Source organism: Capricornis sumatraensis, chromosome 13 (genome assembly GCF_032405125.1).
Source record: "Capricornis sumatraensis isolate serow.1 chromosome 13, serow.2, whole genome shotgun sequence".
Classification (NCBI taxonomy): domain Eukaryota; kingdom Metazoa; phylum Chordata; class Mammalia; order Artiodactyla; family Bovidae; genus Capricornis; species Capricornis sumatraensis.
Genome location: NC_091081.1, coordinates 15,556,813 through 15,574,813, shown reverse-complemented (window position 1 = coordinate 15,574,813; position 18,001 = coordinate 15,556,813). Strand labels below are relative to the sequence as shown.

The following is an 18,001-nucleotide window of genomic DNA, read 5'->3' as shown; positions in this document are numbered from 1 at the left end:
AATAAGCAAAATACCATAATAAGAAATAGAGGATCTCTTACTGTATAGAAGGCAATGTAACAGTTTCTGTGCTCTACTGAATCCACTCCTACTAAAGAAAGAACAGGTGGGTTGGGGGGTGCTCAGTGAAAATATGAATGAGCACATCAAGAGGTTGATGAAATGTTTTTACTTATGAGACAAAGGCATAAGCATAAACTCATTCATCTATTTATTTAATACTTATAGAGCACCTGACTGATTCCTTCCCTGAAGGAACGCAGTAAAGCATGGCAGATGTGAAAATAAACAAATATAATTTAAAAAATACAAAAAGATCTTGAACAAAGAGATGAACAACATACTCAAACACTGAACAGGCCACAGTGAAAATCTAAATTTCATTACTTGTGATCTTCCTGCGTGTGTATGTGCTAAGTCACTTCAATCGTGTCTGGCTCTATGCAATCCTATGACGATAGCCAGCCAGGTGCCTCTGTCCATAGGATTCTCCAGGCGAGAATACTAGAGTAGGTCGCCATGCACTCCTCCAGAGGATCTTCCCAACCCAGGGATTGAACCCATGTCTCCTACACTGGCAGGTGGGCTCTTTACTATTAGCACCACCTGGGAAGCTCTGTGCTATACCTATTTCACTTCAAATTATAAAAACACACGGCTGGTCATAGTGTCTCATTACAAATAATTAGAAAACTCAAAATAGGGCGTCTCAGTGGGAGGAGCAAGGGCTTCTCAGGTGGCTCATTGGTAAAGAATTCACCTGCCAATGCAGGAGACATAGGAGATGTGGGTGCAATCCCTGGTTGGGAAGATCCCCGGGAGGAGGGCATGGCAACCCGCTCCACTGCTTTTGCTTGTCCATGGGGTCACATTGAGTCTTACATGACTGAGTGACTGGGTATGCATGCAATGGGAGCAGCAAAGAGAATATCTGGGAAGGAAGCTTGGGACCAGATGGTGAGGGGACTTCTACAATTTTCCATTTATCCAAAAGTGCTTTATTTGGTTTGGTTTAGTTTTATGTTACCCCTTACTCTTTACTCCTTTATAAACGAGTACTAACAAAGTATAAGATCTACAAATTATCCTTTATTATTGGTTGATAAAATCCCTATTCCCAAACCAAATATCCACCGCCACCGTGCTTCGGGATCATTATCCTCATGGGACTATAGCATTCAGCTTTTGATCAGCTCTTCTAATAAGGCTGCATTTGAAATCTATAAGGAAAACAGACAAAGAAAAGAAGGAAAGGTGAAGATGGGAACTAGCCCTCAGTGGCCTTCAAGCATGTTTGTAGGAGGATGCTTTATTTGTGGGGCAAAGAGAAACAAAGCTAGAGCTGGACAAAACACTGCTTCTTTTCATGTAAGAGCCGAACTTCATGGGCCTTACCTGATAAGTTTTTGTAATCCACTAAGTCAAACATAACAACGGCCACAGCTGACCATGTGATGATGAGGGCAATGACCAGAAGCCAGGCTGCTGGGGAGCTGAACGTCGTCACTATATCCTCGGTGACTGTCCTCTTCAGCGCTTTTCCAGGGGACTTGGGCACAGATCCATTCTTGCTGTCTATCACAGTGGTGGTTGTAGATGCATTTCCTAATCAAACATTTGCAAAAAGAGAATTACAGTTTAGAACTTCACATCAAATATTGATGACCAAAAAACCCTCACAAAACACAGACTTATATAAGTACATAGAGCTCTTTTACCGCACTCTCTATGGCAGAGTACACCTCCTTAGTGGGAGGGCCAAACTCCCTGTCCATTACCACATTTTTCCTTCCTCAGCATTTACCCTGCACTCTGATACCCACAGGCCCTCTTAAGCGGCATTCCTAGTCTCCTAAGCTCCATAAACACTGCCATCCAGGCCACAAACTCTGTCATCCCCTTCAATCACTTTCACATCTCCCTTACCACCGCCTTTATCCACTACCATCAAGGGCAATGGCTTTTTTGGTCAAGTTGCTTTTTAATACCTTTTTCATTTATTTAGGTTCATATGTCAGGTCTAAATGCAAGCAAAATATCTCCTCTGGCAGAGAAACAAAATCAGGGATAAAATAGTTCAAATGGATGAAATTCCTTTTGGATATCCTGGTTTAACAGCGTAATTGACCTCTACTGATGTCATTCATTTTTATTTGTGAAAGGGGCATAGAAGATCTAAGACATTAATGTTGGAAAAATCTTATTACATCAAAAACTTTTTATACTTGTTTTTAAAAGTCTACACATTTATGACTGAAAATTCAAAAATATAAAAAATAGCAAAATAAATAAATAGATAATTATTTGGAAGCTTTAGTAAGTAATAGTTGATTTATTTGTGTTCTCAGTACCTCAAAACAACTGCTCTAATTACACCTACACCTATTGTTCTAATTACACCTACTTTTTGGCATATGCAAATACATACATAAACGTGATTTTATTTGCTCCTGACAAGTCATCATCACACTTTTGTTATTTTTTTTTTACTAGGTGATATATAATAAACATGTTTTCTTGCTGTATGTATTCCATAAAACACCACTTAAGTGGCTACATGGCACGTCATTCCGTGGCTATGCATAATTTAGTCAAACAGCACTCTACCCTGGAACATGGCAGAAGTTTTCTCAGCACTTATTAATGATTTTTCTATTAGAAGAATTTTCTAAACATAGAATTTCTGGGCAAATAGAATAACTACTTTTATATCTTTTGAGAATATATGCATATTTGAAAGTCTATTTCAGAAAATTGTATATGCAGGCAGTCTGTTTCCTTATCCTTGACAACTCTGGGTATTACCAGTGTTCAAAATATGTGTTATCACATAGTAGGATAATTCAGCTTAATTGGCACTTCTTTGATTATTAGAGATAAGCTTTTTGTATGTTTATTCTTCATTTATATTTCTTATCTTGTGAAGCTTTTTGTTCATTTTTCTAGAAAGCTCCTTTTGGTGGTTTATTTAATTGTGTTCATATGTACATATATATAATGTATATGTAAGTATTTTGTTTAATATATACGTATATGTACATATATAGGTTTCCCTGGTGACTCAGTGGTAAATAATCCAATGCAGGAGACATAGGTTCAACCCCTGGGTCAGGAAGATCCCCTGGCGGAGAGCATGCCAACTCCTTCTAGTATTCTTGCCTGGACAGTCCGATGGACAGAGGAGCCTGACTGGCGTTAGCCCACGGGGTCACAAAAGAATGGGACACGATTTCATGATTAAAGCAACAATAAATGTACATATACATATATGCATGTGTATGCATGCATGTATACATGCATGTTTATAAATAAATGCACACTTATAGGATAGTATTGCTTTAAACTTATGTCGCAATTTTTTTCCTTCAACTGTTTACCTTTTCTTTTTAATGATACTTTTATGTATAAACATTTAAAAATTTTGCAACTCATGTTTCTCCTATAAAGTTGCTGCCTTTGCATGCCCAGAAAGTTGCCCCTCAGTGGAGAGCAGGCATATATGATTATATCGATAACCTTTACTCATAGAAAGTTATCTCAAGAGGAAACTTAGAGATAATTTGAAATAAATACATCATGTTTTATTTAAAAACAATTGAAGACCAACCAGAAATTATACAGATGTGAAGTAAATGCCTAAGTACTAAGGAGAAAAAATACTAACAATCCAAATATTTTTGCCAACATCACAGCTTAACAACATATTTCATATACTTTAAATATGAGCTACATTGTCTGCAAAAATTAAAGAATTACATATCAGGAAAGTGAAAATTTTGATTAATAATATTTTAATATACATAAGAAAATATTTTCAATTTTATCTCTAAATTATATTCCCAATTTCTTTTTTAAAAAGCAAATTTTCAAACTTCTTTGACATTAAAATTTTTTTAAACTTTTTTTTTCCATTCCTAACCAGAAACATTTTTGAAATTTTTCACAAAATAAATTTCACCTAAATGGAATTATTCTTAGAATAATCTTCATTATTATCATCATTACATTGACCACCATTTCCACAGCTAGGATTATAACCACTACTGTCATTAAAAGGAAGGCCTAGAAGTGCAAGATTAACCTTGCAAACAAAGGTTGAGGGCCTAATTCCTAAATAAATGCAGACATTTATTTCCACTTCATAAGCATCTATATTAGGCCAAGACATTTTCAACAAACTAGAAAAAAGAATGTTATAATTCCCTCACTGTCTTTTCTAATCAATATATTTTTTGTAATATAAGAAAAGAGGAACACATACTTTAACTGATTCATATTAATGGATGCTGTTTACCCCATTAACAAAATTAAGAGAGATGATCAATAAAAATAGTTACTTTTGTTATAGTACAAATTGCACTCATCTCACATGCTAGTAAAGTAATGCTCAAAATTCTCCAAGCAGGCTTCAGCAGTATGTGAACTGTGAACTCCCTGATGTTCAAGCTGGTTTTAGAAAAGGCAGAGGAACGAGAGATCAAATTGCCAACATCCGCTGGATCATGGAAAAAGCAAGAGAGTTCCAGAAAAACATCTATTTCTGCTTTCTTGACTATGCCAAAGCCTTTGACTGTGTGGATTACAATCAACTCTGGAAAATTCTGAAAGAGATGGGAATACCAGACTACCTAATCTGCCTCTTGAGAAATCTGCATGCAGGCCAGGAAGCAACAGTTAGAACTGGACATGGAACAACAGTTCCAAATAGGAAAAGGAGTACATCAAGGCTGTATATTGTCACCCTGCTTATTTAACTTATATGCAGAGAACATCATGGGAAACGCTGGACTGGAAGAAACACAAGCTGGAATCAAGATTGCCGGGGGAAATATCAATCACCTCAGATATGCAGATGACACCACCCTTATGGCAGAAAGTGAAGAGGAACTAAAAAGCCTCTTGATGAAAGTGAAAGAGGAGAGTGAAAAAGTTGGCTTAAAGCTCAACATTCAGAAAACGAAGATCATGGCATCTGGTCCCATCACTTCATGGCAAATAGATGGGAAAACAGTAGAAACAGTGTCAGACTTTATTTTTTGGGCCTCCAAAATTACTGCAGATGGTGACTGCAGCCATGAAATTAAAAGATGCTTACTCCTTGGAAGAACAGTTATGACCAACCTAGAGAGCATATTCAAAAGCAGAGACATAACTTTGCCAACTAAGGTCTGTCTAGTCAAGGCTATGGTTTTTCCTGTGGTCATGTATGGATGTGAGAGTTGGACTGTGATGAAGGCTGAGCGCCAAAGAATTGATGCTTTTGAACTGTGGTGTTGGAGAAGACTCTTGAGAGTCCCTTGGACTGCAAGGAGATCCAACCAGTCCATTCTGAAGGAGATCAACCCTGGGATTTCTTTGGAAGGAATGATGCTAAAGCTGAAACTCCAGTACTTTGGCCACCTCATGAGAAGAGTTGACTCATTGGAAAAGACTCTGATGCTGGGAGGGATTGGGGGCAGGAGGAGAAGGGGACGACAGAGGATGAGATGGCTGGATGGCATCACGGACTCAATGGACCTGAGTCTGAGTGAACTCTGGGAGCTGGTGATGGACAGGGAGGCCTGGCGTGCTGCGATTCATGGGGTCGCAGAGTCGGACACAACTGAGCAACTGAACTGAAGTGAACTGAACTGAACTGAATTCTTTAAAAGTACAAAAATAATGTTTGAACCCTCAAACAGATGTGTACACCAGATACTTAGAGTATAAATCCATTCATAAGACAATTAATTGACAGAAGAAATGAAAATAACACATGCAAAATTAAGTTTTCTAGTTAATAAAGTTTTACCCTTTTGTTTCTTTACCAATAAAATGGTAATTACCTCCCCTATATATTAAAAAAATAAAATAATGACATAAAATCTAGACTGACTAGGGGAAAGAAAATCAAACACATTTAAGTGTATACATATATTAGCAGGTATTAATAACAAACACCTGGAGAAAGAAAGGGCAATCCAGGATTCTTGCCTGGGAAATCCCATGGACAGAGGAGCCTGGTGGGATACAGTCCATAGTCACAAATAGTGGAACATGATCTAGCGATTAAATAACAATAACAATCGGACACAACCAGTGCAACTATTTTGAGATGACAGTGGTAAGTCTAGGCATACATTTTTAAGAGTAAAAAGCTGATGAGAAACATCAGTGATAAAAACATTTAGTTAAAATTTTAAAACAACTTTAGTTATAAATTAACAATAGTAACAATGAATTTCCTTCTCTGAAAAACTATGTGAATACATATCTCAAGCTCAAGAACTCAATTTAGTTGAAATGATACCAAGATGGAAAAATAACTTTAAAAAAGATTTCATAGACTGTACTTGAGACAGTGTTCGAAGAAGAAAAAATTGGAAAGAGCTCATATTATATCCTCTCATTGATTTTGGTGCCAAATTCCCATCACTTCTAAATGGCAGTTCTGAAAATGGATGAATGATAGAAGTGCTTTGAAATGCGATTTAAGACTCAAGTGGGGCTACAAGTGAATCAAATCTTTGGAATAATGATTTGCAGGAGAATAAGTGAATTGTAAGTGTTTAGAAGAGGCCCACCTGAAAGCTGATATGTTGCTAATCTCCTGATTTTTAACCTCGGAAGGCTTTCTACTACAACTGTATAGAGAACATGGGAAGAATTGCTTTTGCTCTTCAGATTCACTTCAGTGAACTGTGTATTAGAGAGTATTTCTGTAGACAATGTAGTACACAGCTGCTTGGTATCTTGAAACTGAATGACTAAACTTACTGAAATTTGATACAAAATTAGTTGAACTCCGGTCACATTTTTAAAAGAGAAAATTTTAGTATAGTAAGAATTTATATATTTTTTCCTTTTTTATCAGAAAAAAATGAGAAACTATAAATTCAGGAAGTAATGCAAGTTTAAAGTTAAAATATTACTTTTAATTGCTTAAAGAACTGCTTTTAATGTATATTCTAAATTTTATTTCACCAACAGTCCTGCTGAATATGGTACGATATTTTAAATAAATACAAAATAAATTTAACACTAAGCAATTTTTAAAATCTTTTTGATTTCTTTCATCTTCACATCTTCAAAAATTCTACTTAAGAATTAAGATTAAAAAGTGATGAAAACATATTCTGAGTATCCAACAACAAATTTGAAAGTAATCTGAAGGTTATTTTGTTTAAGGAAAATTATGTGTTGCCTTTGTTATGGAACTGGCTCAGAGGTTAAAGCGTCTGTCTGGAATGCAGGAGACCCTGGTTCAATCCCTGGGTTGGGAATATCCCCTGGAGAAGGAAATGGCAACCTACTCCAGTACTCTTGCCTGGAGAATCCCATGGAGGGAGGAGCCTGGTGGGCTACAGTCCATGAGGTCGCAAAGAGTTGGACGCGACTAAGTGAATTCACTTCACTTCACTTTGTTATGGAAACATACTTGCTTGTACCTTTCAATTTCCATTCACATTTATTTACAGACGCCACACACATGCACAGTCAAGAGGAATAAAATTGAGCAGAAATAAATTGCCTTCTCTGACAGCTGGTCAAGATAAATGGAAAGAACAGAGTGTGTAATCTGAGATTATTTAACGTTTGAGAAGCACTTTGAAGATGACAAGAGCTAGTTATTGATATGGCAGAAAAAAACGAGAGGTAAATATTACTGAGTAATTTGACACAGGTGATGCTTCTTGAAAGTTGGTGTCTCACAATTGAAGCAGAGCAGTGAGGGTATATGACAGCATTTTCCCTGACTACTTTTTCATTCCCTTCCTTTTGACTTCATACAAATTACTTTGATTGCCAGATAGCCAGAATCAGCTTCAAAAGAAGTGGGGCTCTGGCTGGAGGGCCAAGAGACTCTGCTCTATAAAATAAAATTAGGGGCTGTCTAAGTAGTGGTTCCAAAGCCCAGCTTCACAGACAGGTTATGCACTGTAGAATAAATCACAAGCCTTATGAAAGAACTCACTTAACCTCCTCATGCCTTGTTAATCAGATGAGGAAACCGCCACGCACACTTGACCATTATTACTCCTCTGAGACAAGAGCAATGCACGCTCTTCCAGGATGCTCAAGAAAGACACCTATACTCTACAATGGTATAAATAAAGTATTGTATATCCAATTCATAAAAACATTAATTATGAATTCACATTTAAAGAGGCAGTTTATGGAAAATTCTAACACTAAATTTTTTCTTCAAAAATTAGAGAGCAAAGAAGAGAGGGGGAGTATATACTATCCAAGAAAAAAAATGTTATTTCAAAATTACATTAAGAATGTAATTCCAAATTACAAGAATGACCTTTACTATATTTTTAAGTGTTTCCGAAAACATGCACATAAGTAACAATTTGGGGGAAACTCTATTGAAAAGATCCTTAAGCAAATACAGTTGAAGAGTGAAGGTTTATACATTTTTTAACTTGTATATTTTATTAATCCTAGTGTTTGAAGAATGTCTATATGTATAAATCCTATATTGATAACAAACATGGTTATCAAAGGGGAAATGTGGCAGGGAGTGAAAATCAGAAGCTTGGGATAAACACACATACTATATATATAAAATGGATAACCAATAAGAGCCTATTATATAGCACTGGGTACTCCACTCAATATTTTGTGATGACCTATGTGAGAAAATAATCTAAAAAAGAAATAATATATGTATATGCATAACTGAATCACTTTGCTGTACACCTGAAATTAACACAAAATTGTATTAATAAATCAACTATACTACAATAAAAAATGTGTATGTATCATATGAAGAGATCTGTACAATTAAATCATGCTTCTTCTTGTATATATAAAGTGAATGAAATGGATTTTGAGGGCAAGATAAATCATGACAATTCACAAAAACAATCTTTATCAAAATAATCCTAGATAATCTAATTGATATACATATGTGTGTAATATCAGTAAACCATGAGTAGTATTTAACATAAGTTTTAGAAGAATCTAGATTCTAAGCACTTTAAAAGAAACTATATATTCTTTCAAGGTAAAAACTGCTTTTGTCTTAAACCAGAAACTGACCCCCTGCCAATTTCAATGAAAGGTAAATTGCCATCTTTTCCCCCAGATCTGGGGCATGTGATTATTATAATATTTCAGAGGATGATCTGGCTACCTAAGTTACCTGGGAGATGGAGAGATAGACACATCTATTTTATGTTATCTAGCACCCCTTCCTACCTACCCACTGACTCTACTCTTCCCGCAAGTGAATTTCTTTTTCCAGGGCTGAGATTAGAAAATGAACCCTCCCTCAGTCATAGCAATGGGCCTTTAAGACAAGCCTGGCCATCAGAATATTTCATCTTGCCCAGGACTGTGAAGGGATGGTGCAATCAGAAACCTCCTCATTTTTCATGAAACTGTTGGAGGACACTCTTTCTGCGGGGGTTGCCAGGCTGGTAGGATCTGCCGGTGGCTCTCTAGCCCATCAGTTAAAGAACCTGCTGCTAGATGGAAACAGGCAGAGTCCAGACACCACCGTTTGGGTTCATGGTGCCAGCTGTGTTTAGGGCCAGATTGATCGCTGGACTTTCCAGTTATATGAGAATATATAAACTCTTTTAATTTGGTTGAGTCCATATTACCAGCCATCAGGAATTCTGATTGATGGTTTTGCTTCTGCTAGGAATGTAAATAATTATTTTCCTTCATTTGTTTGTGTCATAAGAAGTGAGGATCAGTCAGAATGATTAAAAATATCTAGCTTTTCTTTTTTTAATTAAATCATTTCTGAAAGAAAACCTCAAATCTCACTCATATTTTAAGCAGTTGTGCTATTATGGTCCTAAATGAAATGAGGTGTTCTGGTTAAGGTCAAATTTTAATATTAAAGTGCTCCTTCTAGGAGGAACTCCCTTGTGCTCTGGGTGAGAGGCAGGATCTCCCTCCGTGGGCAGTGACCTCTCGCTGTGACGTGCTAGCTCACCTCCCAGTACTCTTTACTGCCAGGTAACAGATGTCTCTTCCTGCGTTGATACCAGTAAGCCTACTTTTCCCCTACCTTTTGAACTTTTCTTTTTCGACACAGCAGTTCCTCTCCATTCAGAAAACTTGTTTTCTGACAAATAGCAAATTGAATTTAAAGGTGAAAAGCAATGATAAATGCATAACTAGAATTCACTTTCTGAAAATGTATTGAACTTAAAATACATTGTTTCACCAATCTAAAGTGGGTAAGGATTTCTGGTGAATTCCTTTTTTATTTCTATTTTTTTAAAATAGAAACTCCACTCTTTTTCTTTTAAATTATTTTAATTGGAGGCTAATTACTTTATAATATGAGGCAGTTTTTGCCATAAATCGACATGAATTGGCTCTGGGTGCAGGTGTGCCCCCATTCTGAAACCGCCTCCCACCCTCCTTCCCACCTATCCCACTCAGAACACCGGTTTTGAGTGCTCGGCTTCATGCACCCAACTTGCACTTGTCATCTATTTCACATATGGTAATATACATGTTTCACTGCTATAGTCTCAAATCATCCCATTCTTGCCTTATCCCAGAGTGCAAAAGACTGTTCTTTACATCTGTGTCTCTTTTGCTGTCTTGCATATAGGGTCTTTGTTACCGTCTCTCTAAATTCCATATTATGAGTTAGTATACTGTATTGGTGTTTCTCTTTCTGACTTACTTCACTCTGTCTAATAGGCTCCAGTTTCATCCACCTCATTAGAACTGATTCAAATTCATTCCTTTTAGTAACTGACTAATATTCCATTGTGTATATGTATCACAGCTTTCTTATCCATTTGTCTGCTGATGGACATCTAGATTGCTCCCATGTCCTAGTTATTGTAAACAGTGCTGCAACAAACATTGGGGTACATGTGTCTCTTTCAATTCTGAAATTCCCACTCTTGAAAGCCAAATTCTCTTTCAAGAATTGCCTCAAATCTCAACTCCATAATGATATTCCCCTGATCTTATTATGTGAACACTACTGTTCTTATTTATGATTCTATAACATTTTCTTAACACAATACATGGATGAAATTATCCCAACTCTTCTATAGTTTTTCTTTTGTTTTCAACAAAGTTCCAGGTTGGAAGCAAGTCATTTATCCTCTCATATCTTTAGCATAGCACTTACTTTACACAGTGTGGCCCCAATAAATACTTATTTAATGTGAAAAAATTCATGTTTGCCAAAGAAAATCAACTAAAGAAACTGTCATAATAAATAGCATCTATTTCTACAGATAGAAGGATCTGCAGGATGCAGCGAATTTGTAAGAAATAAAAAAACTTAAAGTGGTTCATTTTCAAGGACTTTTGGCTTTGAGTGGAAAAATTACTACCAGCCAAACTTGCCTAACAGCTTACTTATGTATGTCGTGTTTGTAAGGATTACAAAACTAGAAAGTCTGGGCAAACAAAGGGAGGGTGGGATGCCTAGGATTTTCATGCAGACTCATTCTATTGGTGAGTTCTAAACAGGAGAACAGGAATAGGGTTTCATGCAGACTCATTCTACTGATGAATGCAAAACATAAGAATGGGATAGGTGCACAGGAAAGGAGGAAACAAGGTGTCAGGGAGGGGCCCGCCCAGAAGGAGGGCGGGAATAAACTTAGGCAACATCCGGGAAGACTGTTCACCCCACAGCACTCAGCCAATGGGGAGCTGGGGGAGGAAATTGCACACTAGGAGACAAAATTGCTTGTGATGACACTGGTTGTGCCTGCTCACCAGACACCGGATCTTGCAAGACCATCATTAAAGCCTTGCTTCCTGCCAGTGGCTTTTATTTCCGACAATTTCGATCCAGAAATAAATATAAACCAAAATATATTTTTATGACATGAGACAATGTTGAATTAAGATATATGTTTACTGACAGAAGTAAAAGCACGTCTATTCAGAAATTTTGCCATATGCAGCCACATAGGTGGACTTGAGTATTATTCTAAGTGAAATAATTCACACAGAGAAAGAGAAATAGTATATGATGTCACTTAGACATAAAACCAAAAAATACAACAAACTAGTGACTATAACATAAAAGAAGATTTAAACATACAGAGAACAAACTAGTGGTTACTAGTGGGGAGGGGGGAGAGGAAATGAAGGGGCGGGAAGCACAGACTACTGGGTGTAAGACAGGCTCCAAGTTGTTTTGTGCAACACAAGGAAAATAGCCAATATTTTGTGAGGACTGTAAATGGAAAGTAAAATTGTATAGATTTAAAACTGTACAGAATTTTAAAAAAATTAATGTTAAAAAAATTGTTCAGGGTGCATTTCAAAAGAAGTGGAAAGTTTAGTTGGTCAAAATAATTAATTAAAGCTTCCACAGAGGAGGAAACATGAGTGGGGCAGAGAAAAAGACGTTCAATCTTCTTGAGTAAAAAAAGCTTTTATTTACTAAATAAACCCACTCCAGTGCTCTTGCCTGGAAAATCCCATGGTTGGAGGATGCACTGGTGGGCTGCAGTCCATGGGGTCGCGAAGAGTCGGACATGACTGAGCGACTTCACTTTCACTTTTCACTTTCCTGCATTGGAGGACAGGGCAACCCACTCCAGTGTTCTTGCCTGGAGAATCCCAGGGACGGCGGAGCGTGGTGGGCTGCTGTCTGTGGGGAGGCACAGAGTCGGACACGACTGAAGTGACTTAGCAGCAGCAGCCAATAATTAAGAAGAGACACTCCTTTCCAAAGAGGCAATTAAAACATTATTAAGGTTGTTAAATCTCCAAAAGGTACGACACCTGGGAGAGGTTTCTACAAGCAGATTAGGCAGAATGAATGTGCAGCTGACTAAAAGTGCTGAGGATCAAGTTACAAATATGTGGCGGTGCAGTTTCCTAGTCAGCTAGGGATCATCACAAAATACCACAGGCTGGGTGCCTTAAACAACAGGAACTGATTTTCTCACAGTTTTGGAGGCTGGAAGTCTTAGATCAGGGTGCCAGCATGGTTAGTTTCTGGGGCGGACTCTCTTGCTGGCTTGCATATTACGGCCTTCTCACTGGGTGTTCGCATGGCAGGGAGGGCTTAGCAAGCTCCATAATGTCTCCCTGTATAAGGGAACTAATTTCATTATAAGGTCTCTACCTCTATGACTTAACCTAACCTAATTACCTCCAACACCTTGTCTCCAAGTACCATCACGCCGAGGAATAAATAGGGCTTCAACATGTGAACGTGGGGGACACAATTCAGTCCATCGCCTGCATGTTTCTGTTCGATTATTTAAAAATTACTCAAGCAAACATTAATATAATTAAGCTTAGTAGACAAAGCTATTTTAATAGAGTTATATCTTTCATACTAAATTTAAGGAAATCGTGGCCACGGCCCCATACTACCAGTACGTGCTCAAGTAACCCAAATCAAAATGTCAGTGCAATAGCTTAGTGATGGAAATTAATCAACAAGACCCATGATGTGACTTTTTCATGGCAATGATTTTGAGAGATTCAATCAGATTCATTTTAGGAAATAACCTATCCTGACTTCATGGGCCCAGAAATTCTTATGCAAGAAGATAAGTCATTTGGGGATCTGATTTTCTCAGTTTGAAGTTTGAATATGGGATTGATAGAAAATCTCCCAGATTCTGTGGATTCAATTTTAGGCAAAGAAATATTCAGACACTGGTTCCTAGCAAATATGATTTGAATAGAATAGATATAAGATCCATGAGTTACATTTAGTTCTTTTGAGAAATTAATCTTCTAGTATTTTATGTTCGGGTTGACATGTTTTCTTCCTGTGCTAAATATATATAATTGAAATGCTTTACCTAGCCCCGGAAATTTTCCTGCTATATAGCCCCACTGTCATTGAATTACAAACCCCTTGAAAGAGATGTGAGAGTTGGACTGTGAAGAAGGCTGAGCGCCGAAGAATTGATGCTTTTGAACTGTGGTGTTGGAGAAGACTCTTGAGAGTCCCTTGGACTGCAAGGAGATCCAACCAGTCCATTCTGAAGGAGATCAACCCTGGGATTTCTTTGGAAGGAATGATGCTAAAGCTGAAACTCCAATACTTTGGCCACCTCATGAGAAGAGTTGACTCATTGGAAAAGACTCTGATGCTGGGAGGGATTGGGGGCAGGAGGAGAAGGGGACGGCAGAGGATGAGATGGCTGGATGGCATCACGGACTCTATGGACGTGAGTCTGAGTGAACTCTGGGAGTTGGTGATGGACAGGGAGGCCTGGCGTGTTGCTATTCACGGGGTCGCAAAGAGTCGGACACGACTGAGCGACTGAACTGAGTGAACTGAAAGAGAAAAGGACTGAGTAATGAACCTGCTATTTCAATTTGGGAAAAAATCCTAAATTCAATGCTTCAACATCACTAACTTTCCACAACTTGTTGACTCAGATGTGTGTTTTTTACTTTATTTTTCTTAAATTTTCATGGAAATCAACTCTTCTATAAGAATTAATCATCTCCAGCTGCTTTTACCTCAGAGGAGTCGAAGCCTACCAATGTGGTGTCACAATAGCTTTTACTTTCTTTCCATTAAGAGAGTGTAACAGTCCTCCCTGCCCCAAAAGAGCACACAGCACATTTATACTCTTCATTTGAAGGTACTCTGTAATAAGGACATCAAGGAATGCTTCTGCTTAAAACTATAGTCATATAAAAATGATTGGTTTCTCACACTGCATCACCTACTTTCAGGAAACTTAAGGAAATGCAAGAACTTTCACGTTCTTTCAAGAAATGCAACACTTCTTTCAAGTTTACTTCTCTGAGTGAATTTTTAGGAAATTGTTTCAAGGACCAACCTGGTTTATTTCTGACATAGTTAATGTTAGTCACAGTCACGTCCAACTCTTTATTGTCTGGCTCCTCTATCCATGGATTTCTCCAGGGAAGAATACTGAAGTAGGTAGCCAATCCCTTCTCCAGAGGATTGTCTTGAGCCAGGGATCGAACTCAGGTTTCCTGCATCGCAGGTGAGTTCTTTACCATCTGAGCCACCAGGGAAGCCCTATTTTTGACATGGGGTTGCTTTAGTCTCTAAGTCGTGACTAACTCTTTTGACTCCATGGACTGTAGCCTGCCAGGTTCCTCTGTCCATGGGATTCTCCAGGAGAGAATACTGGAGTGGATTGTCATTCCCTTCTTCAGAGGCTCTTCCCACCCCAGGAATTGAACCCAGGTCTCCTGCATTGCAAGCAGACTCTTTACCGACTGAGCTACGAGGGAAGTCCACATTTTTTACATACTTATATATAAACAAGGGCTTCCCAGGTGGCACTAGGAGTAAAGAACCTGCCTGCCAATGCAGGAGATGTAAGAGGCACAGTTTCCATCCCTGGGTTGGGAAGATCCCCTGAAGGAGGACATGGCAACTCACTCCAGTATTCTTGCCTGGAGAATCCCATGGACAGAAGAACCTGGTAGGCTACAGACCATAGGATCACAAAGAGTCAGACACAAATGAAGCAATGAGGCACACACCACACAAATATAAATAAAAGTAAATCTGTGTTTTCTCTTTATAAAGAAATTTGTATCCATTGATTGGAAAATAGTGATAATTCAATAGCATAAAGTTTTCATATGTGCATATATATGGATAAAGATATTTTAGAGTATATAATCATTAAGTAGGGATATAACTGATTTTATTGAGTACCTCAGGGGCTTTTAAAATAAATAAAAATCACAATGAAGTACCACTGTTTTCATGCATCTGTAATTATTAGTATAAACTGACACTGTCTATAATCACTCCAGAACTAATGCTATTGCCATATCTGAATTAAAAGCAGACACATAGATTTTTTTTTTAAGTTTTTATTGGAGTATAGCTGCTTTAAAATGAGTTAGTTTCTGCTGTACAGTGAACTGAATCAGTTATACCTATACATATATCCACTCTTTCTTAGATTCTTTTTCCATACCAGTCATTACTAAGTATTGAGAAGCATTTCCTATGCTATACAATAGGTCACTATTAGCTATCAATTTTATATATTATAGTGTATATTGATCAATATCAATCTCCCAGTTTATCTCTCCCTCCTCCTTGTTCTCCCCCACACCCCCGCACCCCGGTAACCACAAGTGTGTTTTCTATACCTGTGACTCTATTTCTGTTTTGTAAATAAGTTCCTCACCAGGCTTCTCTATTCACAGAATTCTCCAGGCAAGAATACTGAAGTGGGTTGCCATTTCCTTCTCCAGGGGATCCTACCAACCCAGGGATTGAACCTGGGTCTCCTGCATTGCAGGCCGGTTCTTTACCATTTGAGCCACTAGAGAATCTCAAAAATGCCCTTCTGTTTCTGCCCGGTTTCAAATGGGAGAACCTTTCACATGTTCGGGGAATGTAATAACCACGACACTATGGAAACCAAGTAAATAAGTTCACTTGTACTATTTCTTTAGATTCTATATATAAGTGATATCATATGATATTTGTCTTTTTCTGTTTGACTTACTTAGTATGACAATCTCTAAGTCCATCCACATTGCTACAAATTATATTATTTCCTTCTTCTTTATGGCTGACTAGTAGCCCACTGAATACATATACCATATTTTCTTTATTCATTTCTTCTGTTTAGAATTTTTTAATATTGAGTGAAGTAAAATACTTAAATTTTGTGAGAAAAAAAGTATGCTTAGAATTGGGCACCATTATAATAGGATATTATATTTTAACTTGAACCCAAATCTTCATTAAGCTATGTGATAGGTTTAGAACCAATCAGAATAACCTAGCCCAAACGTTCATCTTTCTGAACTGAGTCCATATACCCCATGAAGAAAAACACATATTGCGTGAATAAAATACAGTCTGAAAAATTTATTAGAGAGGGAAGATTTGCTGTGTATTTTTTAAAATCATCTACTCTATAGGGAAAAAATCAGCTTCCTGTGCTTTTCAAAGGACTTCCAAATGAGCTTGAAGCTCTTTTATGTATTTCTGAAAAGAACATTAAGGTATCCATGCCCATACTTGAAAAATGCAAGAAATTAGGTAAACACAAACAATACTTTATACAAATCTTTTAAGGAACTTACAGGGTTTTAGAAACAGCTGATAAAGCTGCACGCATGATATGAAATGGAACTGAGACAGAGGAGTTGAAGAGAACCAGCTGAAGAGTTAAAAAGACTCTTCAGAATCTTTTTTGAAGACTACTCATTATCAGAGTTTTCCAAGTATTATGTATTGCTTATTCTCTAACACATCATCCTCTGAATTATTTGTCCAAATAGACTAAAAATTGATCTTAAATTGTATGTGAGGAGGATGCCACTCATTGGCAACTAATATAAAGGCTTTTTCTCTAGGCAATTAAAATTCTGATACAAAAAATGTGAGAAAGCAAAGAGATAAACAAAATGATGAATGGTTTAACTTTTTCCTTTTAGCCCCTTCATACCCATCAACATTTCAGTTTTTATTGAGCAGAAGAGCAGTCATTTTACTGTGTATTCTGAAGATAAAATTATATCTTCAGCACCTCAAGGAGTAAGAAATAAATGGAAAACTAGGCCATTATTTTCTAAGAACCTAGTCGGTATTTACTGTTGGGTGGGCTTCCCAGGTGGTACTAGTGGTAAAGAATCCACATGCCAATGGAGGACAGTAAGAGATGCAGCTTCGATCCCTGGGTCAGGAAGATCGCCTGGAAGAGGCCACGGCAACACACTCCAGTACTCTTGATTAGAGAATCCCATGGACAGAGGGGCCTGGCAGGCTATAGTCCATAGGGTCACAAAGACTTGGACACAACTGAAGCAACTTGGCATGCACACACAGACTCGACTTTGGTATTCATGTTAAGGACTGGGAGAGAGGGGCCACTTTCCTCAGAGTTAATCCAGGGTTACCACAGTGTGCTGGGTCTGTCAGTATTATACAGAACAGTGAAATTCCCTAACCTATCATTTGAAAAGCTTATATGAATAGGATTTTACTATTGACAGACCGGTATTTCTGACATTAGATCACTCAGAGCAGTTATTTCTATGGACTGAGCATTTTTATAGGCTTTATTTGACTAAGCTTATC

At 37.6% G+C, this 18,001-nt stretch overlaps 1 protein-coding gene across 1 annotated transcript in view; it reads right to left on the bottom strand.

Moving 5' to 3' along the window:
• TRDN (triadin) overlaps window positions 1–1,948 on the bottom strand; it is a 146,731-nt gene extending 144,783 nt beyond the window's left edge. The window contains exons 1-2 of the mRNA XM_068985529.1: window positions 1,927–1,948; window positions 1,396–1,605 (exon numbers count right to left, since the gene is read on the bottom strand). Coding sequence (XP_068841630.1) covers window positions 1,396–1,605; window positions 1,927–1,948 — 232 coding nt within the window. The remainder of the gene's footprint in view (window positions 1–1,395; window positions 1,606–1,926) is intronic.
• Window positions 1,949–18,001: the final 16,053 nt, after the last annotated feature.